This window comes from Myotis nattereri, assembly GCF_964212035.1.
Source record: "Myotis nattereri genome assembly, chromosome: 7".
In the NCBI taxonomy this organism is placed as follows: Eukaryota; Metazoa; Chordata; class Mammalia; order Chiroptera; family Vespertilionidae; genus Myotis; species Myotis nattereri.
The window spans coordinates 6,962,110-6,983,848 of record NC_138082.1 but is presented as its reverse complement, the minus strand read 5'-3'; the positions used below and the strand labels follow the sequence as shown (position 1 = coordinate 6,983,848).

Below are 21,739 nucleotides of genomic sequence, written 5' to 3'. Positions count from 1 at the left end.
AATGACCTGTGCATGAATGGCAGCGAATTCCCCAAGACCGGCCCTCGAGCCCAGAGTCCCCTGGCCCGAGCCTCTCCATGCAACGCCCGGCACCTGGGTGAACGTGAACAAATTCCGAGGGTAGCTGGCGTTTGTCTCCAGCAACCAAAGGACCTGGTTTCTGACCTGTGACCTTTCAAAGTCAAAGGCATCCGAACGAAAGGTGTTCTCTCCCAGCAGCCAAACCTCCACGTGCTGCCTCCTAACCAGGGAGGCCTGGCTGCCGTGTGCCCTGGATTCACAGCCCGCCCACCCGAGGGGGACAGGCCACTTGAGGGGGACAGGCCGCCCACCCGAGGGGGACAGGCCGAATTCAGGCACATCGTGTGGGCCCGCAGCCCTAGGCCCCTGGTCGGCAAACTGCCGCTCGCGAGCCACATGCGGCTCTTTGGCCCCTTGAGTGTGGCTCTTCCTAAGCCTTAGGAGCACCCTCATTAAGTTAATAACAATGTACCTACCTATATAGTTTAAGTTTAAAAAATTTGGCTCTCAAAAGAAATTTCAATCGTCGTCCTGTTGATATTTGGCTGTGTTGACTAACGGGTTTGCCGACCACTGGCCTAGGCCCTGGCTGGCAGGCTCTTTTGTGGACGCGTTTGCCTCCCTGGCCTCACCAAGGGCGGAGACGTAGCCCATGTTGCCAGGAAGCCAGAACCCCAGTGAGAGGAGGGGACAGGACTGGGGGGAAGAGGTAAAGCGCCGCATAAAAATCCATTCCAGCGTTAAGCTCAAAATCCATCAAAACCCATGGCAAGCCCCTCTCACCGTTCACTCCGGGCCACACTCTCCGCTCCGGTCCTCAGTCCGGGCCCCAGACGCACGTGAGGTCTGCAGATTACCAGGATCCAGCTCACCTGGGAGCTCATTTAAAACGCAGGTTCCCACTCCCCACCCCCATTAGTGTTGGAGGCCAGGCCAGGCCCAGGGAATGGGACCCAGGAAAGCCCAAATTCTAGGGAGCAGCCAGAGGCCCTGACGCCCCTCCACCCCCGCGCCAGTGTCTCCACTGGGCCAGGGTTCGAGGCAGCAGGAAGCAGAGCATAAGGCCGGGAAGCCGGCACCAGCGAAAGTGAACTTGCCGGAGGGGGAACACCCATCAGAACGCCCACGCCCTTGACCGAATCTCTCAGGGGGCCAGCCGTGGACCTGAGCTCTTGTTGTCACGCAGGGCTGCGAGATCAAGACGGACTACGCGCCCCTGCTGCACACGCTGGCGGAGTTCGGGTGGCTCCTGACCAGTGTGCTGCCGACACCTGTCCTGAGACATGACAGGTAACGCCCCGTCTCCTCGCACTCTCTCTCCTCATTCTAAATCAGAGTTCTGTGTCCGCTAACTCCGTTTGAGAAATCCCTATGCAATGCCTCCAGAAAGCATTCCCTGAACTTCTCGTCTCATTTCACGGGCCTTGGAGAGGAGCAGATCTAATCCCCCGGTGTCGGGTGTGTACCAGCGGCTCTGCCTCCTCCCGAGGGCACACGAGTTCAGGCCGGCTCGCCAGGGCGGCCAGGGCAGGGACCGGAGCCTGCCTCCCAGCCCCGCACGGCCTTGGCACCCCTTGGAAGGCCGCACTCCCTTTTCCCGCTCAGGGTGCTGGTTGGTTCTTCCCCAGAGTGAACAGAGTCGACATAAATCTGCAGACGGAGAAGCACAGCCCACGCTGTAGGGCCCCTGGTCCTGCCTTTCTGCTCTGCCCGTGCAAAGCTGCCCTCACCCAGCACACAGCTGGGGCTAGGACTGCAGAACCCTGGAGGCCAGCATGGAGGAGGAGGTGTTTCTGCCTCCATTCATCCCGCAGTGCAATGGGATAGTTTTCCCCTGGAGCATGGGCTTGTTAGCTGTTCGCACTGAAACAAGTGCCCACCTTAGAATGTTAGAGCCAAAATGCCATCACTTCAGTGATACCAGCTTGTCCTTTTCTCCTTTTACAAATTTGCCCTATTTCCCGGGAAGGAAAAAATGAATTGTACTCTTTTTTTTTTTTAGAGCAAGAGAGAGAGAGAGAGACCTGTTAAGTCCTCTGTGTAACGTGCTTTCCTGTCCCTGAACTCGGAGACGTGCCCTCTGCCCTATTTGGCATGGAGAAAGTGACTGACGGCAGGGCTGTCCTGCTTGGCCAGTGGCTACCTGCAGGGGCCGCACTGCACCTGGGCCGGGCTGTCCTGAGCTGTAATCGGCTTGTGTGGCTGAGGGAGGCAACCCCCTCCCGCCTCCCCCAGCCTCCTGCGTCTCTGGTGTTCCCAGCTTAGCAGTGCACCCGAGTCCCAGGTCCCCCACCCTTGAAAGGCATTTGACTGACGTGGCTCTATAACACAGCCAGCCCTTCCTCGGGTGAGGAGAGGGATAGAGGCGGATACAGATGAGCCAGCTCAAGCTTTGAGAGGGGGATTAGGAGTAATCAGAGCAATTCACCTGCTTTTCTTCTCAGAGATCCGTTGGTAACGTCTCAACTTGTGAGTGGCAGCTCCCCGGAGCATTATTTCCCATCTTTTCAAACACTGTGACATGCCTGTCAGATCGCAGGACGGCAGTAATTCTCAGGATTCTGTCTTCAAGCCCAGCAACCTGAGTCACTGGGGAGCACGCCCAGTGGACCCTCAGGAGCTGGTTACGCTTACATCCCCCACATGACCAGGCACTAGGTGACTTACGCTAGTCAGGGAAGGGCCAGGGCCATAGGATGCACTTCTCTGTGGCAACTAGTGAACAAAGCAAACTGGCCAAGTGGAGACAGACTCGGGGAACAGAGAGCACACTGCCAGCTGTCCGAGGGGAGGGGTCGGGGCTGGGGGAGAAGTGTGAAGGGATTAAGCAAAGAAAAGGAAAATACTCACCGACACAGACAACAGTATGGTGAATGCCAGAGGGAAGGGGTGGGGGCAGGTAGAGAGGTTGTAAAGGGGGGATAATGGTGGCGGAAGGGGACTCGACTTAGGATGATGAACACACAGTACAGTGCACATCTCATTAACCAGTGTCACCCCAATAAGTTCAACAAGAAAATAAAAAGCAAAGACTCGATCAGTGAGTGAAAAGATTTCTATATGAAGGAGCTTGTAGCTGCTGCAGCCCACATTCCGTACATAACCAGGGGCTTGCATTCGGCTTGGGCCAGCTCAGGGTTGTGTATTGTGTGGTGTGATACAGTCCCGAGTCAAGGGCTATGGAGTACTTTGGTCTATAAGTTCCATGGTCGTATTAAAAATAAGAGAGCGTAGAGGGGAGGGGGTTGCAGAGCAGGGTGAAAAAGGTAAGGGATTCAACAACAAAAAGTACGGAGACGGGTAACAGTGTGGCGGCAGAGGTGCGTGGGGTGGGCGAGGCGGAAGTAGTGAAGGGGGGATGAATGGGAAGGAGGGAGACTTGATTTTGGGTGCCGAGTGCTCCAGGCAGTGGGCAGATGATGTTTTATTGAACTGTACACTTGAATCTGTACGGTTTTATTCACCAAAGTCACCCCAATCAATTCAATAAGAAAACAAAATTAGTTTATAAAAGATAAATAAATAAGAGAGCGTACTCAGACTGTCACAGTTAGATGGAACCCTTGAGTAGTAATGAGGTTAAATGGCAGAGTCTCCCGTTGGCAGAGCCCCAGTCAGGAATCTGCTGTTGACCCGGATAGAAGGCGGCAGAAAAATGTATTTTAACAGCAGTCGCCCTTACGCAACAAGGCACACTACAACCCCCAGGGCCAACTGTGCTTCCAGGTGCCAGGAACATTTTGCAATGTCATCTCCTTTGTTCCTTTGTGTTTAGTAAGTGGCTGCAAGGCGGACAATCTAGGATGAAGGTAAAGGTTCGCTGGGATCTGATCACCAAGACTGTGGGGAAAACCTGCTTATCCTCTGCCTTTTGGGTCCCGTCCAATGTGCTGTCCCGGTGCCTGTCACTGCTGGCCTTCGCTGCCGCGGGGCCCACACAGACAGCACTGACTGTTGGCCGTGTCATCGTCACAGAAAGAAAAATACTACGTGCAGTTCAACTCGGTCCAGGCGGGCGATAGAGCCTGGAAGAGTTTAGTCTCTGAAACTAGAAGAATGGTCCAGGCTTTGAGCTTAAGGAATCGCTTCTTTTTTGGTGCCTTGATTGGGGATCAAACCCACAACCTTGGCGTAAGGGGACGACTCTATCCAACTGATCCCTCGGGCCAAAACTAAACAAAACTCATTGTAATTACAGCATCACCAGCATCACCAGGAATGAGCTCTAGGACACTTGTTCTTTATCTTTTTTAAATATATATATATATATATATATATATATATATATATATATTATTGATTTCAGAGAGGAAGGGAGAGGGAGAGAGATAGAAACATTAATAATGAGGAAGAATCGTTGATCGGCTGCCTTCTGCACACCCCCTACTGGGGATTGAGCCCACAACCTGGGCATGTGCCCTTGACCAGAATCGAACCCGGGACCTTCAGTCCACAGGCTGACGTTCTACCCACTGAGCCAACCAGGCTAGGGCAGGACCTAATTCTTTAGCAGAACCAAAGTCCCTACGAAGTTGAAACCCTGGGCAAGGATGATAACCCAGCTTGTCTGAAATCATAATATTTCAGCCGACATCAATAGCACTGAGGCTTACAAGCCAGTAGAAGAAGCAGCGGGAATTAAGGACGCTGTGAAGACGTACACTTACACGCATGCTCACACCCACAGAGACCATACCTGTCGCCATCTTTCCTGGGAGCCCACCTGTCTGTGCAGACACCAGTGAAACGCTCTTCCTCAAAGATCTTCGTCTCAGATACATTCGTTGTCTTAAACCACGTCAGCTTTTCCCTTCTCTTCTATTACCTAAGCCAGTGGTTCTCAGCCTTCTGGCCCTTTAAATACAGTGCCTCATGTTGTGACCCAACCATAAAATTACTTTTGTTGCTACTTCATAACTGCAATGTTGCTACTGTGATGAATCGTCATGTAAATATCTGACATGCAGGATGGCCTTAGGCGACCCCTGTGAAAGGGTCGTTCGACCGCCAAAGGGGTCGCAAAATCTAAGCCCTACCTGAATGGTCTATTCATAAGGTGTTTTCTCCTTCTTTCTTTAATTACTCAAACATACCCCGTTATCAGATTGCACGAAGGCACTGTCTCAGTGGGTTTCCAGGTGAAGGTTGTTACTTCTTTATCCTCAGCAATTATCACACCACCAACGGTCAAAGCTGGTTACCATGGAAACCTCAGTGTGGTCATCTGATATCACTACATCGTTCCAAGATGATTGTTGTCTGCCTGGAGAACTTACCAGAATCCCTTCTTAATCGTTATAGCTATGCAGTTATACAAATGGGCCCGATTCTTTTCTTTTCAAAAAAAAAAAAAAAAAACGAGGTGAAAATTGACAACCTCTTTAGGGCAAATCTGGTAGAGGATCAAATTAGCCAAACGAGGAGCTAATATTGCTGATCTTCACATAATCCCAGGAGTACAGTGGAAGTTGAGCCAGACTTCCGTCTGTGTGGCTACCTCAACCGACAGTCGCTTCCCTCACCCCAAGTACCAGTGGGGGAGGGGCAGGGTGGTGCCATTAAACAAGAATCCAAGGTGATTAGAATGCACTTTCATAAGCACTGAATTATAACCTTACAGTAAGAGAGAAAGAAAGCCCGGCCAGCGGGGCTCAGTGGTTGAGCGTCGACCTATGAACCAGGAGGTCACGGTCAGGGCACGTGCCTGGGTTGTGGGCTCGGTCCCCAGTGTGGGGCGCGCAGGAGGCAGCCGATCAATGATTCTCTCTCATCATTGACGTTTCTATCTCTCTCTTCCTCTCTGAAATCAATTAAAATTTTTTTTCCTAAAAAGAATGTTAGAATCAAGTGATACTGAGAATATAAAATTCTGCTCCTTAAGGACAAGGGATAAACAACAAAAGAGAAATTGTCCTTGCACTGTGACGCAGACCCCGCTCCCCTAGAAGAAAGGCTCACGGCCTCATGACCCCCAGCCAGAAGCAGCGAAGGCCCTGGCGTGTCTGAGACCCTCTCCTAGCCCTGAGCACCAGCCCTCTCACCCACCCCTCCTCCCGCTCCGATTGAAGCTCTCTGCAGTGTTGTGTAATCAGCTCTACCTTGCCGGGAGCAGCATTCTGATAAGGCCGAGTTTTCTAAAATAGCCCCTTTGTCTACTCCATGTACTTGCAGGAATCACTCTTCCGCATCTGAACTTAAATTTGCACGTTGTCCCGGGGGAAGGGCTGGGAGGAGCTGAACGGTGGTGGTGCCCTTGTGGCTTTCCCACACACACACCGATACCCAAGAAACGGTAGGGTCACAGGGCACAGGACTTCCTGGCCACACACCCGCCAACTACAAAGGGGCAAGCTAAAATTTAACTTCATGCTTCTGCTTTTAACAAGTCAATTTTGATTTCATATCTCATTTCCAAGCGGCAATCATTAAACCACGGCAATTCATGAGTGTACACGGTGACGCAGAACTAATCAGAAACTGCGACCCGCCACTCCCTCTGGTCTGACGGATGCTGAAGCCGTGCGGACAGCTTCCTGTGAGAGCGGTTTTCTGTCCCACGTGGCTGAGCAGCTGCCGACGAGCCACTGTCAGAAACCAGCTCTCTTACATTCAGCCTGATTCTCACTCTTGCATCTTATTGAAACAGCATGGCTTTTCGCTTCAACTCAAATGTTTACCGAGTGCCTGGTGTGCACAGGCAATATATTACCCGCTCTAGGGACAGACTCCGGCTCCCGGAGACTCATCTGCTTGGAGAGAAAACACAGTCACAAATAACTCATGCAGAACAGACCATGGGTCCTGCCATGGGGCCCACACAACAGGGGACTGGGCCCCGAGGGTGAGAATCAGCTACGGTGGGGCAAGAACACCTTAGACCAGAGGTCTAAGGGCCACATGCAAATACAAATATTGTATTTGTTCCCGTTTTGTTTTTTTACTTCAAAATAAGATATGTGCAGTGTGCATAGGAATTTGTTCATAGGTGGTTTTTTTTAAGCTATAGTCAGGCCCTCCAACAGTCTGAGGGACAGTGAATTGGCCCCCTGTTTAAAAAGTTTGAGGACCCCTGCCTTAGACATTATAGTGGCTTGTGGTCCTTCAAAAGGTCACAGTGCACAACAGATACGCAGCACATCTCAGGTGTGAACATCTAATGGGGGAGGGAGAGGGGGGGAGGGGGCCTGAAAAGGCTCCCAGCGGAAGCAGAGCTGAGTGTGAGGCAGGGAACATGGTAAAGGACGTGGGTGAGGAGGGGAGCAGGTGTGTGAAGGCCGTGGTGCCTTATCATAAGAGAACAGAGCTTCTAGAGAAGGTTTAGAGAGCATGTTCCTGGCGGCGGGCGGGGCTGGCGGGCAGCGTGGCCTCCCGCTCGGGGCTGGGCTGGTCCCACAGTGGCCCCTGGCCTCCCTCTCCCGGCTGGGCTGGTCCCACAGTGGCCCCTGGCCTCCATCTCCCGGCTGCGCTGGTCCCACAGTGGCCCCTGGCCTCCCTCCCGCGGCTGGGCTGGTCCCACAGTGGCCCCTGGCCCCCCTCTCCCGGCTGGGCAGGTCCCACAGTGGCCCCTGGCCTCCCGCTCGCGGCTGGGCTGGTCCCACAGTGGCCCCTGGCCTCCCGCTCGCGGCTGGGCTGGTCCCACAGTGGCCCCTGGCCTCCCGCTCGCGGCTGGGCTGGTCCCACAGTGGCCCCTGGCCTCCCGCTCGCGGCTGGGCTGGTCCCACAGTGGCCCCTGGCCTCCCTCTCCCGGCTGGGCTGGTCCCACAGTGGCCCCTGGCCTCCTGCTCGCGGCTGGGCTGGTCCCACAGTGGCCCCTGGCCTCCTGCTCGCGGCTGGGCTGGTCCCACAGTGGCCCCTGGCCTCCCTCTCCCGGCTGGGCTGGTCCCACAGTGGCCCCTGGCCTCCATCTCCCGGCTGCGCTGGTCCCACAGTGGCCCCTGGCCTCCCTCCCGCGGCTGGGCTGGTCCCACAGTGGCCCCTGGCCCCCCTCTCCCGGCTGGGCAGGTCCCACAGTGGCCCCTGGCCTCCCGCTCGCGGCTGGGCTGGTCCCACAGTGGCCCCTGGCCTCCCTCTCCCGGCTGGGCTGGTCCCACAGTGGCCCCTGGCCTCCTGCTCGCGGCTGGGCTGGTCCCACAGTGGCCCCTGGCCTCCTGCTCGTGGCTGGGCTGGTCCCACAGTGGCCCCTGGCCTCCCGCTCGCGGCTGGGCTGGTCCCACAGTGGCCCCTGGCCTCCCTCTCCCGGCTGGGCTGGTCCCACAGTGGCCCCTGGCCTCCTGCTCGCGGCTGGGCTGGTCCCACAGTGGCCCCTGGCCTCCTGCTCGCGGCTGGGCTGGTCCCACAGTGGCCCCTGGCCTCCCTCTCCCGGCTGGGCTGGTCCCACAGTGGCCCCTGGCCTCCATCTCCCGGCTGCGCTGGTCCCACAGTGGCCCCTGGCCTCCCTCCCGCGGCTGGGCTGGTCCCACAGTGGCCCCTGGCCCCCCTCTCCCGGCTGGGCAGGTCCCACAGTGGCCCCTGGCCTCCCGCTCGCGGCTGGGCTGGTCCCACAGTGGCCCCTGGCCTCCCTCTCCCGGCTGGGCTGGTCCCACAGTGGCCCCTGGCCTCCTGCTCGCGGCTGGGCTGGTCCCACAGTGGCCCCTGGCCTCCTGCTCGCGGCTGGGCTGGTCCCACAGTGGCCCTTGGCCTCCGAAAGGAAGGCTCTGAGCCCGCAGCAGGCTCAGAGGCCAGAACGTGCTGTCAGTTGGTGATGCCCTAGGCACACGGAGGTGGCAAGTGGAAGTATGAACACCACGGACCCTTCCTCCCTCGGGCCACCTTAAGCAACACGCAGCCAGGAGAGTGCGGGCAGGGGCAGTGAGCACAGCCCTGGCCGGGTCCTCCGTGGGCCGAGCATCGTCCCGAACGCCAACGCCAAGGCTGTGGTTCTGATCCCCGTCAGGGCACATACAAGCGTAGACCCATGAGTGCATAAATGAGCGGGACAACAGGTCCGCCTCCCCCCACCCCACCTTCCTCTCTCTCTCGAAGCAATAAGAAGGAATTTAAAAGGAAGTACAAGTAAATGAATTCTTAAAGACCTCTCCTAACTTAAAACCCCAAAATTCAAGACTGGATGTGTGTGTGTGTGTGTGTGTGTGTGTGTGTGTGTGTGTGTGTGTGTGAAAAATAACCTCACTCCTTGGGTGAGGCTTTTAAAGAAGAAGGAGGAGGAGAAGGAGGCGGAGGAAGGAGAAGGAGAAGGACAAAGGGAAGAGGAAGGAGGAGGAGGAGGAGGAGAAGGAGGAGGAGGAGGAGGAGGAGGAGGAGGAGGAGGAGGAGGACTCCCAAGACCACTTTGGCGGAAGATTTGCTTGTTTCTCAAAATTCAACAGTACCGCTAAGTGTGGGGCACTCAATGGGGTGGGGCCAGAGTTTCAATGTTGCATTTGTTTTCCAAAAACAAGAGCTCGTAGTGAGGTTTTGGTTTTGGTTTTGGTTTTGGTTTTGGTTTTGTTTTTTTGCATCATAAAAGTCGTAACTGAGCAACATTAGCTGCAGACTCCTTGCCCTAAATCCATGGAGACTCTGACAACCCTTCAGAGAAACCCAAACGCACGCAGGCTTTGGCAAAGGGCACGTCACAGGAGGGCAGGGGACTGAGGAGAGTACTGAGTGGCTGCCCACAAAGGAGCATCTGGCCCCAGCCCCTCGACTGAAAATCCACGTACAGCTCCTCGCGCGCGGCCCGCGTTCGCCGCCTCGTCTTAAAGGCAGCTTTGACGATGCAAACAAACATTTTAATGAAACATTCGTGACCTGACAACCCCGCTTCTGAGAATGTACTTCAAGATTCCTTGAGTCATAAGACAAGGATGAGACATATTTCTACGCAGCATTGTTTATAATTAGCAGAAAACTGGAAGCAACCTAATTTTTCAATAATAAAGAAAGATAGTACATTTCGGCCCTGACCAGTTTGGCTCAGTGGATAGAGCGTTGGCCTGCAGACTGACGGGTCCCAGGTTCGGTTCCGGTCAAGGGCATGTACCTGGGTTGCAGGCACATACCCAGTGGGGAGTGTGCAGGAGGCAGCTGATCGATGTTTCTCGCTCATCGATGTTTCTAACTATCCCTCTCCCTTCCTCTCTGTAAAAGATAAATAAATATATATATTTTTTTAAAAAAAAAAAAAAGATAGTACATTTCGGTATCGTAAGTCTTTGAGACACTGTGCAGCGACTAAGAATCTGATCACAGTGCGCAAACAAGGAAAGGGTGTTACGGGAAGCGCATAGGAAATGTAAATATGTGCCGTATTGCCGGTTACAGACACACGGAAGCACATATGTGATAAGGCCTAGAAGGGGACATGGAGATGAAAATAGTGATGTTAGCATGTGAGGTTACAAGTTTTCAACATTCACATTTCCTTTTGTAATGACCACATTCAGTTTTGTTTTTTTAATCCTCACCCCAGGATATTTTCCCATTGATTTTTAGAGAGAGAGGAAGGGAGAGGATAGAGAGAGAAACATGGATGAGAGAGAAACATCATCCATCGGCTGCCTCCTGCACATCCCCTCCTGGGGATCAAGCCCACAGCCCAGGCATGTGCCCTGACCAGGAATCGAACCGGCGACCTCTTGAGCAACTTGTTTCCTAAACTCATCTTCCAGGAATTGCTTTTTATACCTCTGTGATTAACCAAATAAATGTTCTCTTACAGTTAAAAAAAAAAAAGAATTACTAATCCACAAGGACTGACGCTGTTGTTCTAATTTGCAGCGAAGGGAATTTGGCTACAAAGCAGGTGGTGTTTCTTCAGAGACCCGCTCTGTGGAATTCAGCGGCTCAGACCCCGGAAGTGAGTAATATGGTGCCCTGTGGGCTGGATGTGACGCTGGAGCATTTAACCCTGACACCCATTGAATGCCAGACGGGGAGCGCAGGTGGGAGGTGTGGTGTGGATATGGAATAGTCTGCTCACCCGAGGCATGCGAGTGCAGGCTGCCCGCCCGAGCGGGTTCCCAGGGTCTGGGATGGCCACTCAGAACGGGCCACTGTGGCACAGGGTCACTTTGAGCTGAAGGCGATCAGGCGGCAGCAGACGGAGGAGGAACCGCTACCCCCCTCCTTTCTGACAAGGAGCAGGTGTCCCTGTGTGAGGGCGGCTCCCTCTCCTGCACCAGGACCAGGAGAAGACCATGGCCAGAGGTGACCCATCCCTGGGGACCCACGGATGAGTCTGCATAACAAGCTCCCTCCGTAGCCCTCTCCTCCACGCCGTGTCTTAGAGATGTTTCCAAGACAGTAATAGACCTACACTCGCACCCTGGCTGGGTGCTCAGTGGATAGAGCTGCGGACTGAAGGGTCCCGGGTTCAATTCCCGTCAAGGGCACATGCCCAGACTGTGGGCTCCATCCCCAGTAGGAGGCATGCAGGAGGCAGCCGATCAATGATTCTCTCTCATCATTGATGTTTCTCTCTCCCTCTCCCTTCCGCTCTGAAATCAATAATAAATATATATATATATATACACACATATATATATATACATATATATATACATATATATATATATTAAAAGCAGATAAAACAAGAAATATTGTGCTCAGTGGAAAGGTGAGCTGCACACACCCGTGTGCAAATGCAAATACATAGCTATTTAGAGAAGAAAACAGTGAAACCCACCACATTTTAACAGTGGTTTCTCTGCAAGATGGGGTTGTGGGTGGGTTTTGCCAGGCTTTCCACGCTGCACGTGTATTCGGTAAAATACCTGGAAATGTTCCTTTGGGAACACACAGGTTACCTCGCCTTGTATTGTGGGTAGGTGTGGGTGAGATGAGTGTGGAGAGAATACGGTGAAACGCTGGGACTCCAGCTCCAGGCCAGCCTTTCCCTGCCCGTGGACAAGCCCTGCCTGCTTTCTGGGCCAGGTCCATCCTCTGTCGAGTGAGGGGTTCGAGGAGGTGCTCTCCCAGGCCGGCCGGGCTGCAGACTCCTGCACGCTCAGTCCTCAGACCCTGCGGTTGGATTGCTAGGAAAAGCTATTATTTCACATGGAGTGTGTGTGTGTGGGCGGGGGGGTGGGGGGGGCACTGTCACTGCTGAAGATGTACTTGCTAAGAGTCCCGGGGTAAAAAGGGGAAGTGTTCTAAATCATTTGTCGAGTCCCATGGGAGGCACTTGTCGCCTTCTAACACTTGGCATTCACATGTGGTGGCCGTTTACTTAACACTCACCTAAAAGTGAATGCTATGAATGTCGCATGGCCCTGAATAGTACCCGGTTTTACTAAGGAAGTTCGCATTGGTGTGTGAGAGCTGGCCTCTGTGGCGGGGACACAATCGGGAGCTTATTGCAGAAGCTGCCGCTGGCTCGGTGCTGAGGAGGCAGGAAAGGATCGCTGCCAAGTGCCCCGGCCCTCGCCCTCCCGTTTGCATTCATTCAGCGTTGGGAGGGCGTTCCAGAGTGAATGGGGCTTTGTGCACGTGGGAAAGGGCGCCGGCAGCCAGGCCTGAGAAAGGAGGCCCGTCTGGCAGGGCCCGTCGTCGCGCTGCCTGCAGCCTAAAGGCTGGCTCCTCGCCGGCCAGCAGGAGGCCCAGCGCCAGAACAGGCCATTCTCAAACCCTGTGCCCCGTAAGAGGAAATCTGCCAGCTCCACTCCGTGCATTAAACTCAATGCATTTGGTGAATGAGAAGAAAAAGGAAGAGGGTTTGCAATCTAGTGTTTGCGTTGGATGAATTCGAGGGGGCGCTGGGGCATGTCCGCACCTCCCAACTGCGTCTGATTCGGATGCGAAGCTGGGCCTTTCTTTGGGGAAGCGGGCCCACTGTGGGCTTTTCCCGTGAACTTGTCCGAGGGCCCGTCTTCCTGCACAAACCACCCCCTAGACAGCGGTTACATTCCCCAGGAGCCCACAAAGTCCGCTTTAATAAAGCTGTTTGCGTTATGTATTTGCCTTGAAAATCAGTAGAAAATATTTGTGTAGTTCATACACTATGGTTCAACACACCTATGGGTTAGCCAACTTTTGCAAGACTAGCCTAGGCATCTGACTTCCGGGGTTTTTTTTCCCCTAAGAATTTTATAATTTTAGCTCTTACATTTAAGAAAATGTAATCCTAGCTCTCAAATAACATATAAATGAACTTTCAGCAAATAACTTCTTTGTGAACTGGGAGATTACTGTGCTTTTTAAATGTGTCCCTTTTCTCTGGCGAGTGTGGGCTCAGGTGGTTGGAGCGTCTTTCCGGTCCTGGATTGATTCCTGGTCAGGGCACATACGGGAGGCAACTGATCGGTGTTTCTCTCTCACATCAATGTTTCTCTCTCGCGCCCTCTCCCTTCCTCTCTCTCTACAAAAGTAAATAAATAAATATTTTTATTATTTTTTTAAATATATTTAAAATATTTTTAATGATTTTATTGATTTTTTTTACAGAGAGGAAGGAGAGGGATAGAGAGTTAGAAACATCGATGAGAGAGAAACATCCGATCAGCTGCCTCCTGCACATCTCCTACTGGGGATGTGCCCGCAACCAAGGTACATGCCCTTGACCAGAACCGAACCCGGGACCCTTCAGTCCACAGGCCGACGCTCTATCCACTGAGCCACACTGGTTAGGGCTAAATAAATATTTTTAAAATGTATCCCTTTTAGATTCCTTTTTATTTTAAATATTTTTATTGATTTCAGAGAGGAAGGGAGAGGGAGAGATAGAAACATCAATAATGAGAGAGAACATTGATCAGCTGCCTCCTGAACGCCCCCTACTGGGGATCGAGTCCACAACCCAGGCATGTGCCCTGACCGGGAATCGAACCATGACCTCCTGGTTCATGGGTCAGCGCTTAACCACTGAGCCACCCTGGCTGGGCATCTCGAACACTTCCTATTGTTAGATCCCAACCAACACCAAGAAGAAAAATGGAACCCTTCATGTATCCCTGCCCTTCTTCGCTCCCCCAGGGGTGATCTCAACAGGCTTCTCTCTTCTGAAGTGTCGTTAGGGGCCCAGACCTGTCGACAACCCACCCGCCAGTGATGAGAATAAGGTGCCAGGAAGCTCCCAGGGTGTGAAACAGAGAGCGGGGGCAGGGCTGGAGGGAAGGCGGAGGGCCGAGCTGGTCCTGAGACGAGCAGGGCCGTGACGAGAAGCAGGGAAAGGACATTTGGGCGGAGGGCCAGGGAGCACCATCTTCCTAACTCCTGGCCGCCCGTCTCTGTGTTCCAGAGGAAGGCCGGCCGGCACGGAAAAGGTGAAGACAGGCACAGAGTCGGCAGCCGGAGCATCGGCCTGGACACGGCCCCGTCCCCGCCCCGCGGGCACCGCGCCCCGCCCGAGGGCACCCCGCCTCCTGCCAGGGAGCCCTGGGCGCAGGGGCCCGCGCGCTCGGGGCTGGGCGTCCTGCGGGACCTGGACGACGGGCAGCTGGACCAGGAGGACGGGGTCCCGCAGGTCACCTGCATGTGACAGGGCGCCCAGCCCAGGGCCCTGCCCACGGCCATTCCCACCGCGGCCGTGGCTTCCCCGTGTGACTCTGTCGGCGCCTTGGATTCTTCCAGGCTCAGGATCCTCCTCACCCGCGTACACTTGGGCTCAGCCTCCGGACCGGAGAGAAGAATCAGCATGTTCGTCCATCTAGACACTTTCACGCGCCTCTCGGATAAACGCCTCTGTCTGAACAGATGCCGCCTTAGGTTGCTAACCGAGACCCTGCGTCATCTTCTCACGGATGCACCTGGTACCAGGGCGACTTCTCTGTCCTCCCGGCAAGAAGCCTGAAAGTCCCAGCCGGCACGGTGCCCCCTGGACGGTCTCAGGAAGTGAGGGTCCTAATGACCCTGAGCAGTGCCCCTCCCACACGCAGGCACACACAGGGCTAAGGAACGGACGCCTCCTTCCTGGACCTGACAGTGGATCCAGCCACGCTGTGTATATACAGGGCAAACCCGCACCCGTTAGAATGTCTTTTGTAAAAAGTCATTTTTGTTGTCGTTGCTTTCAAAGGGTCACCATCTTCCTGCCCTGTGCTAACCCACTGAGCTTCACTATAGTCTACAGTGAGAGAGAGAGAGAGAGAGAGAGAGAGAGAGAGAGAGGCGCATCCCTCACCGCTCAGCGTGGAAAGAGCCCAATCTCAGCCTTTAAAAACCTTAGTTGACAGGAAGAATTGATTTATTTCCTTTACATTGTAAATAGTATGGAAAGGGGAGACATTAATTTGAGTGGAAACTGAAGCCTTCACGCCTGCCGAGCTGTGAATTACACTTTTACTTCGACGGCTGCATCAGGAAGCGCCTGGCACCCCAGAGCCTGGCGCCCAGAGCACGGGGATGGGTCTGGTGGCCCCGCGGGTCCCTCTCTGCCCTCCGTGCTCTGCAAGGGGGGGGGTGCGGGAGGTGGGGGCCTGTGCCTCGCCCCGACTTCAGCAGGTAAAGATGGAAAGTCTACAGAACAGATGCTCTGCATTTCTCCATGAAAGGCTGGCTTTGAAATGTGGGCACCTTCAAGGGAAGGACAGCTGGCTTTGCCATGGATGAACTCAGCATATTCTATATTTTTATTAGCAGTGGTGCTGACATTAGAAGATCACTTGAATAATAAAATGTCATTTGTTATTGGGCTATCATTTTCTTGACTGCAAGTGTTTACCGTGTGTTTATATTTCTGTATTACGTGTTATCACGCACCTAGTGTGACTAGCCAGGCCCTTCTCCATGAACTGCAGATAGGATTGGCACGGTGTTAGTCCAATCGTACCATATGCTGAAGCCTCACCTTTGTAGGTATAAAGGCACTTAAGAAGATTCCGCTCAGAATTATTCTGTGGAAATAGCTATCAACAATCTTTGCAGAAATATTTTTGTTCGGGTTTTTGATGAACCTAAGCTCCATATTCAAGAGTTGAATTTTTGGTAAAGACAAGCATGCCTTCTGCAGCCCACGACATGCCGTGAGCTGGTTATGAGACCCAGAAAAGGGACTCAGAACCATTAGACAGCTCTTCCCAGGGCCAGGTGCCCTGAGGCAGGCTCCTGTGTCACGCTGCCCGCACAGAGGGGATTCGCAGCATCAAGAGCAGGGCTAGACATTTATCCTTGACTAAAGGAAAACTGATACATCAATCATTTTTCATTTTATTAGATTTGTGTAAGTTTACTTTCTTTGTACAGTTTGCTTTTAATCTGTTATTTCTTCTTATTAAAAAACATTTTGCCCTAGCTGGTTTGGCTCAGTGGATAGAGCCACTGGCCTGAGGACTAAAGGGTCCCGGATTTGATTCCGGTCAAGGACATATGCCCGGGTTGCGGTTCCATCCCCAGTAGGGGGCATGCAGGAGGCAGCTGATGGATGATTCTCATCATTGATGTTTCTATCTCTCCCTCTCCCTTCCTCTCTGAAATCAATAAAAATATATTAAAATAAATAAGTAAATAAGGTTTTATTAGAATCAACTTAGCAGTCATATCCTCAAACTCTATTTCATAAGCATTTATTCCAACAATTACCCTTTAGTAACATGGCACATTTGTATTATAGCGAGTAATGACCAAGTGGTTCTAGAGTACATATATCGTTAGTCTATTCTTTTGAGAAAAGGTAACAAAACTTGGACTCTGTATGCCTGAGGAGTTGAATGTGACTCACCTTATCATTATCTGAATGTTTAATACCTGTAAGTTAGGGTGAGCAAGACTCAGATCCTAGATGTGGGGGGAGGGGGGTGGGGGCAGGGGGCGGTGAAGTTCAGCCGTTTCCCTGGTACAGCAGCTGTGGCACTGCTGTCTTAGGGTTCAGAAACTCCTTCCTCGTTCTATCCCATTTGGGTCTAATGTCACCCTGTTCTCCCTAATCACGGGGACTCACCCCTGAGCTAAGGACAGGCTCCGTCATGTCACTGCGGTTCTCTGCATGACAGAGAAACAAAAAGGTCGCTCTCTGTGAGGCCCCAGGGCTACAGGGGTCCTCGACACCCACACAAGCAGGAGGCGAGCTGTCGTCAATCAGAATCACAACAGTCTCCAAATGGTTGGTTTTCTCCCATGTCTTCTCACTATAACTTCACCTGGTGGGCGGCAAGGGAGCCCTCAGGGGCTCTTTATATGGACATGACTCCCATTCATGGGGCCTCCACCCTCGTGACCTAAAAACCTGCCAAAGGCCCCACCTCCTGGACACCATCGCACGGAGGATCAGCATGTCAACACAGGCATTTCTGAGGGACACATTTCATATACAGCAACTGTCAGGTGCCTGGGGAACTTTCTGGGGTGATAGAAATCTCCTATATCTTTATTTGGTTGAAAATAACACAAGTGTATACAATTGTCAAAACTCACTGAACTGTACACTTACGATAGGGACATGTTACTATGTGTACACTGTATTTTATATATATTCTAGAGGCCCAGTGCACAAAATTTGTGCACTTAAGGGGTCCCTCAGCCCGGCCTGCGCCCTCTTGCAGTCCGGGAGCCCTCAGGGAATGTCCGACTAACAGCAGACCTAAGCCATCAGTCAGACATTATCCTAAGCGCTGCTGCAGAGGCGGGAGAGGCTCCCGCCACCACCACTGTGCTCGCCAGTCGTCAGCCCAGCTTATGGCTGAGCAACACTCCGCTGTGGGAATGCACTGACCACCAGAGGACAGCTCCTGCATTGAGCATCCGCCCCCTGGTGGTCAGTGCTCGCCATAGCGACTGCTTGTTCTGCTGTTTGATCAATTTGCATATTAGCCTTTCATTATATAAAATATCATTGTTATTTTGATGATATAGATATAGATATAGATATAGATTTTAGAGAGAGAGGGAGGGAGAGGGAGAAGGAGAGGGAGAGGGAGAGGGAGAGGGAGAGGGAGAGGGAGAGGGAGAGGGAGAGGGAGAGGGAGAGGGAGAGGGAGAGGGAGAGGAACATCCATGTGAGAGCAAAACCTCAATCAGCTGCCTCCTGCAAGCCCCCTATGCCCTGGCCAGAATCAAACCAGCAACCTTTTGGTGCATGGGCCAACATCCAATCAGCCGAGCCACACCAGCCAGGGCTAAACTGTATTCTAATAGAAGAAATATTTATTGGAGAATTCAGAGAATTGGTGAGAGAACCAAGCTCAATGCTAAGCTGGCAGGAACAAGGCGCAAACCTACGCAAGAGAACAAGCCCGCTGTGGCCAGTCCCAGCCCGCTGCCGGGAGCCCCCTTTCCAGGGCACAGCAGCGACTTTTTGCCGGACCTTGCACCCTCCACGACCCAAATGTTTCTGCTGCCACCTTTTCAGCAAAACGGGCGCCTTCACTCAGCCTCCTCCCGCTCACGACTCACGTGTGACTCGGCCTCCCGTGGGCGATGCGAGCTCGCGCTCCGGCTGGGGCAGGTGGGCCCCGGGCGCTGCCGCAGCGGGAGAGCATGAGGGTCCCGCAGGCAGACTGGCTGGGCTGGAGCTGCCCCCAGCAGAGCACACGTGTCCCTTTGTGCCGCACGGCAGACCTGGATTGGGCCTTACCAATGAGCAGAGCTAACACCGCCAGTCACGGAGAAGGCCCGCATCGGTGGCTGCTGGGAGGGCATGCCTGGTGCAGCTTCCCCTCCCACCAGCTCAGCTGAGGATCCTGCTCCTTCCACCCGGCGTTCTTAGAGCGGCGAAAAGGCACGAAAGGGCATGACAAATGCTATCAGGCGTCGTAGGAAACCCTACAGTTTTCAGATGGCAGGAGGCTGAAGCCACTGAGGGGCAAATGCAGGCCTCGGGCCAGGGGCTTTCACACACGCGGCTTCGTCCTCACAAAACTCACCGAGGCCTGGGCTGACCCGGCGCACAGGCGGGAAACAGCCGGAATGTTTCCTTCCGATGGTGCACAGCCTCCACGTGGGGAAACCAGGCCAGAGCTCCGCTTGGTTCCAGCTCACTGCTCACCGAGAAGAGATTGGGTCCTCCCCGTCAGAACAGTGTCTCTCCTCTAACGGCTCCTCTGCCCTCCCTGCTCCCAGCGCTCACGCTACAGCGGGATCCGGTGGGCAGCAGAGCCCTGACTCACCTGCCGGGTCTCCTCGCTGCTACCACCGTCTGCAAATCAACGTTCACAGCAGCCTGACCGCAGGGACCCTCCCAGCTCCCTCAGGCGTCAGGCCACAGCGGGACTGCGGGAGCGCAAGACTCACCGCAACGGCTACTCAATAGTGTGACTGATGAGGAAGAAACCAAGGACGAGGTGACTGGTCACTCCCTAGCAGGGACAGGAGAGGAACGAAGGGTAGGCCACATGTAGGACATTAAAAGAAAGAGCCCCAGGAGACCCCAGCTGGGAACGGTCGGAGGTGCACCCATCTCTGCCAGCTGTGTGACCTTGAGCAAGTTGCTTAACCTGAGATTCGCTTCACCTGTCAAACGGGGATGGGACGGTGCTGACTGCACGGGCCCCACTGAGGGGCGCACAGCGCCTGCCACGCCTTCTTGTCCTACAGAGAAGCTTCACGGGGAACTCGAGTCCAGTAACATGAGAGCAACTTTACGTCCCTTCACCCAGTCACTTGCCAGAAAACCATGAACTCAACTGCTACGAAAAAAACGTTTCAAAGGCAGCAGTTCTCAGCCTGTGGGTCGCGAACCCTTTCACAGGGGTCGCCTAGGGCCATCCTGATATCAGATATTTACATCACGATTCATAACAGTAGCAACATTACAGTTATGAAGTAGCAACGAAAATAATTTTATGGTTGGGTCACAACATGAGGAACTGTATTTAAAGGGCCGGAAGGTTGAGAACCACTGCACTACGGCATGAAAGGTCCATGAAGCGAACCAGTAAGACATGAAAATCAAGTTATTCTGATTTTCTCATCAAAATCGAAATCAGTAAACAAACAGCGAGGGGAATCAGAAAACGTGGCTGGGTGGAAGGAAGCTTGAACCGACCACACGTTTCTACCAGGTGCCGGACTTGGTGCTGCCGAGCCAGGAGGAGTCCTGGCCCCAGGCGTGGGCTGGCCAAGAGCCACCCAAATGGACAGCTGGGAAACCTGGAGTCTAATGTGAGAATTTCTTTTGTTGGTTATGAAAAAAAACAAAACTAAATACATTTAATCTTCTTTGTGCCTTCATGGGCACACAAATCCTCAGAGACAGCGTTGTTCTCAGCACATGAATGGCCACTGTCACAGATGTGCTAAGTAAAATGACTTAATTTCTTACAGCAAGAGAATAGCGTGTCTTTAATTGCAGTGACTTCTATAAAACTGAAAGACCAGATTTGGATATTCTACTTACATTTCCTTCTTCTTTCCCAGACTAGAGGCATGTAGTTTAATGTTTATGCCACACATACAAAAAGTGGGTTTTAACATTTCAGTTGTTTTTCTGTGAACATTTGATCCTTAACCACATGTCATTCTTTTAAATTTGTTCTTCTGGGAAACCATGTGTCTCAAGTTTTTTCTCCTTTTGCAACCCCTTCCAAAGTACCTCAGAATTCCACTTTTCAAAACTTCCAGCTTCTCGGACAGTTGCAGGCTGACATCTTATGTTTCTCCCTTCCTACCTCGTCATGTAAGGAGAATTACCCCGACCCAAGTTAAAATGAATGCAATTCATTCCTCATTCCAAAATACATTCCAGTAGGGTCATATTCTGTTTTTATTATCCTGTTAAACCTGAGCTTCTCACTCTCTACTGATGGGTTCTTCCCACAGTGACTGCACTGAATCTGGGCACTGGTATTTAATTAAAATAACAAGGGCTTAGTCTCCACCCTTGCTCTAAAAGTTGGCATCTTATTCAGAATTAGTGAAGCTCATTCGTTTCCCATGATCCTCTCACTAATAGCTAACAAGCTCATTTGCATTCAACATACATTTCCTCTGCTCCAAGCAATGCTTGAAAAGTCCCTCTTTTCTAATTCCCTCAAATCATCACGTTATGTTCAGATTTTCAAAGTAACTGTACATAAATACAGCACCAAACACTAGGTTCCCAGGCCACACAAAGTGTCCTATAAAAATGCATCGAAGTGTTCAGAGGGACTCCTCGTTGAATCTTTCAGATAAGTATTATAACACTCTGGTACAGCAATTGTCAGCCTTGTTCATCTCATGGCACAAAGAAATTAATCACTAAAATTCTGTGGCTCACCAAAAAATTATTTTTTGCCACTGACAAAAATATTGGTATAATTTTGATTTATTCACACCAGACAGCTATTGTAGTATTGGCTGTTGTCATTTTTTTTGACAATCTAAGGGAAAAGAAATCAGTGCTCCTGACTAAGTAGTCAGGTATTGCGTGTTTTAACAATTCTGCAGCACACCAGTGTACCTCTTATGGCACACCAGTTGAAAATCGCTGCCCTGACTGATTCGCTTGGTAGTATCTGGTTGAATAGTGTACTCTACAAATAATACATATTTTTTCAGAAAACAAATTTGATATTTTGACCATCTAAAGCTACTAAATGTGTTGTACCAATACCTCTGTAGTTAACAATATGCTGCATTCAAGAAATGAAAATCAACTACTTTTACTAAAACATTTGCATAGCATGGTAGAACAACACAAAGAAACCATTAGCACATCCAAAGAGTATGCAAAAACAAAGCATATAAAATGTAGAATTTAACAGTGAAAATAAAATTATAGGAAGCCTTCAGGCAAAAGAGTGCCATTGTTTAGTGATTAGAGCAAAGTACACAGGGAACAGATAATTAGTTCTATTACAATAAATCTGGCATTACTAAATGTGTTTAA

General features: G+C 52.2%; 1 protein-coding gene across 3 annotated transcripts in view; it reads left to right on the top strand.

The window, feature by feature from the left end:
* The window catches only part of RFTN2 (raftlin family member 2), a 41,364-nt gene extending 25,734 nt beyond the window's left edge, over positions 1-15,630 (top strand). For 2 of the 3 annotated variants that reach the window (XM_081095415.1, XM_081095414.1), the window contains exons 7-9: positions 1,208-1,311; positions 10,780-10,858; positions 14,237-15,630. In XM_081095415.1, coding sequence (XP_080951541.1) covers positions 1,208-1,311; positions 10,780-10,858; positions 14,237-14,476 — 423 coding nt within the window. In that variant the 3' untranslated portion in view covers positions 14,477-15,630. Of the gene's footprint in view, positions 1-1,207; positions 1,312-2,465; positions 3,058-10,779; positions 10,859-14,236 lie in introns of those variants that run through there. The other variant, XM_081095416.1, reaches the window with a different exon arrangement.
* The last annotated feature ends 6,109 nt before the right edge of the window (positions 15,631-21,739 follow it).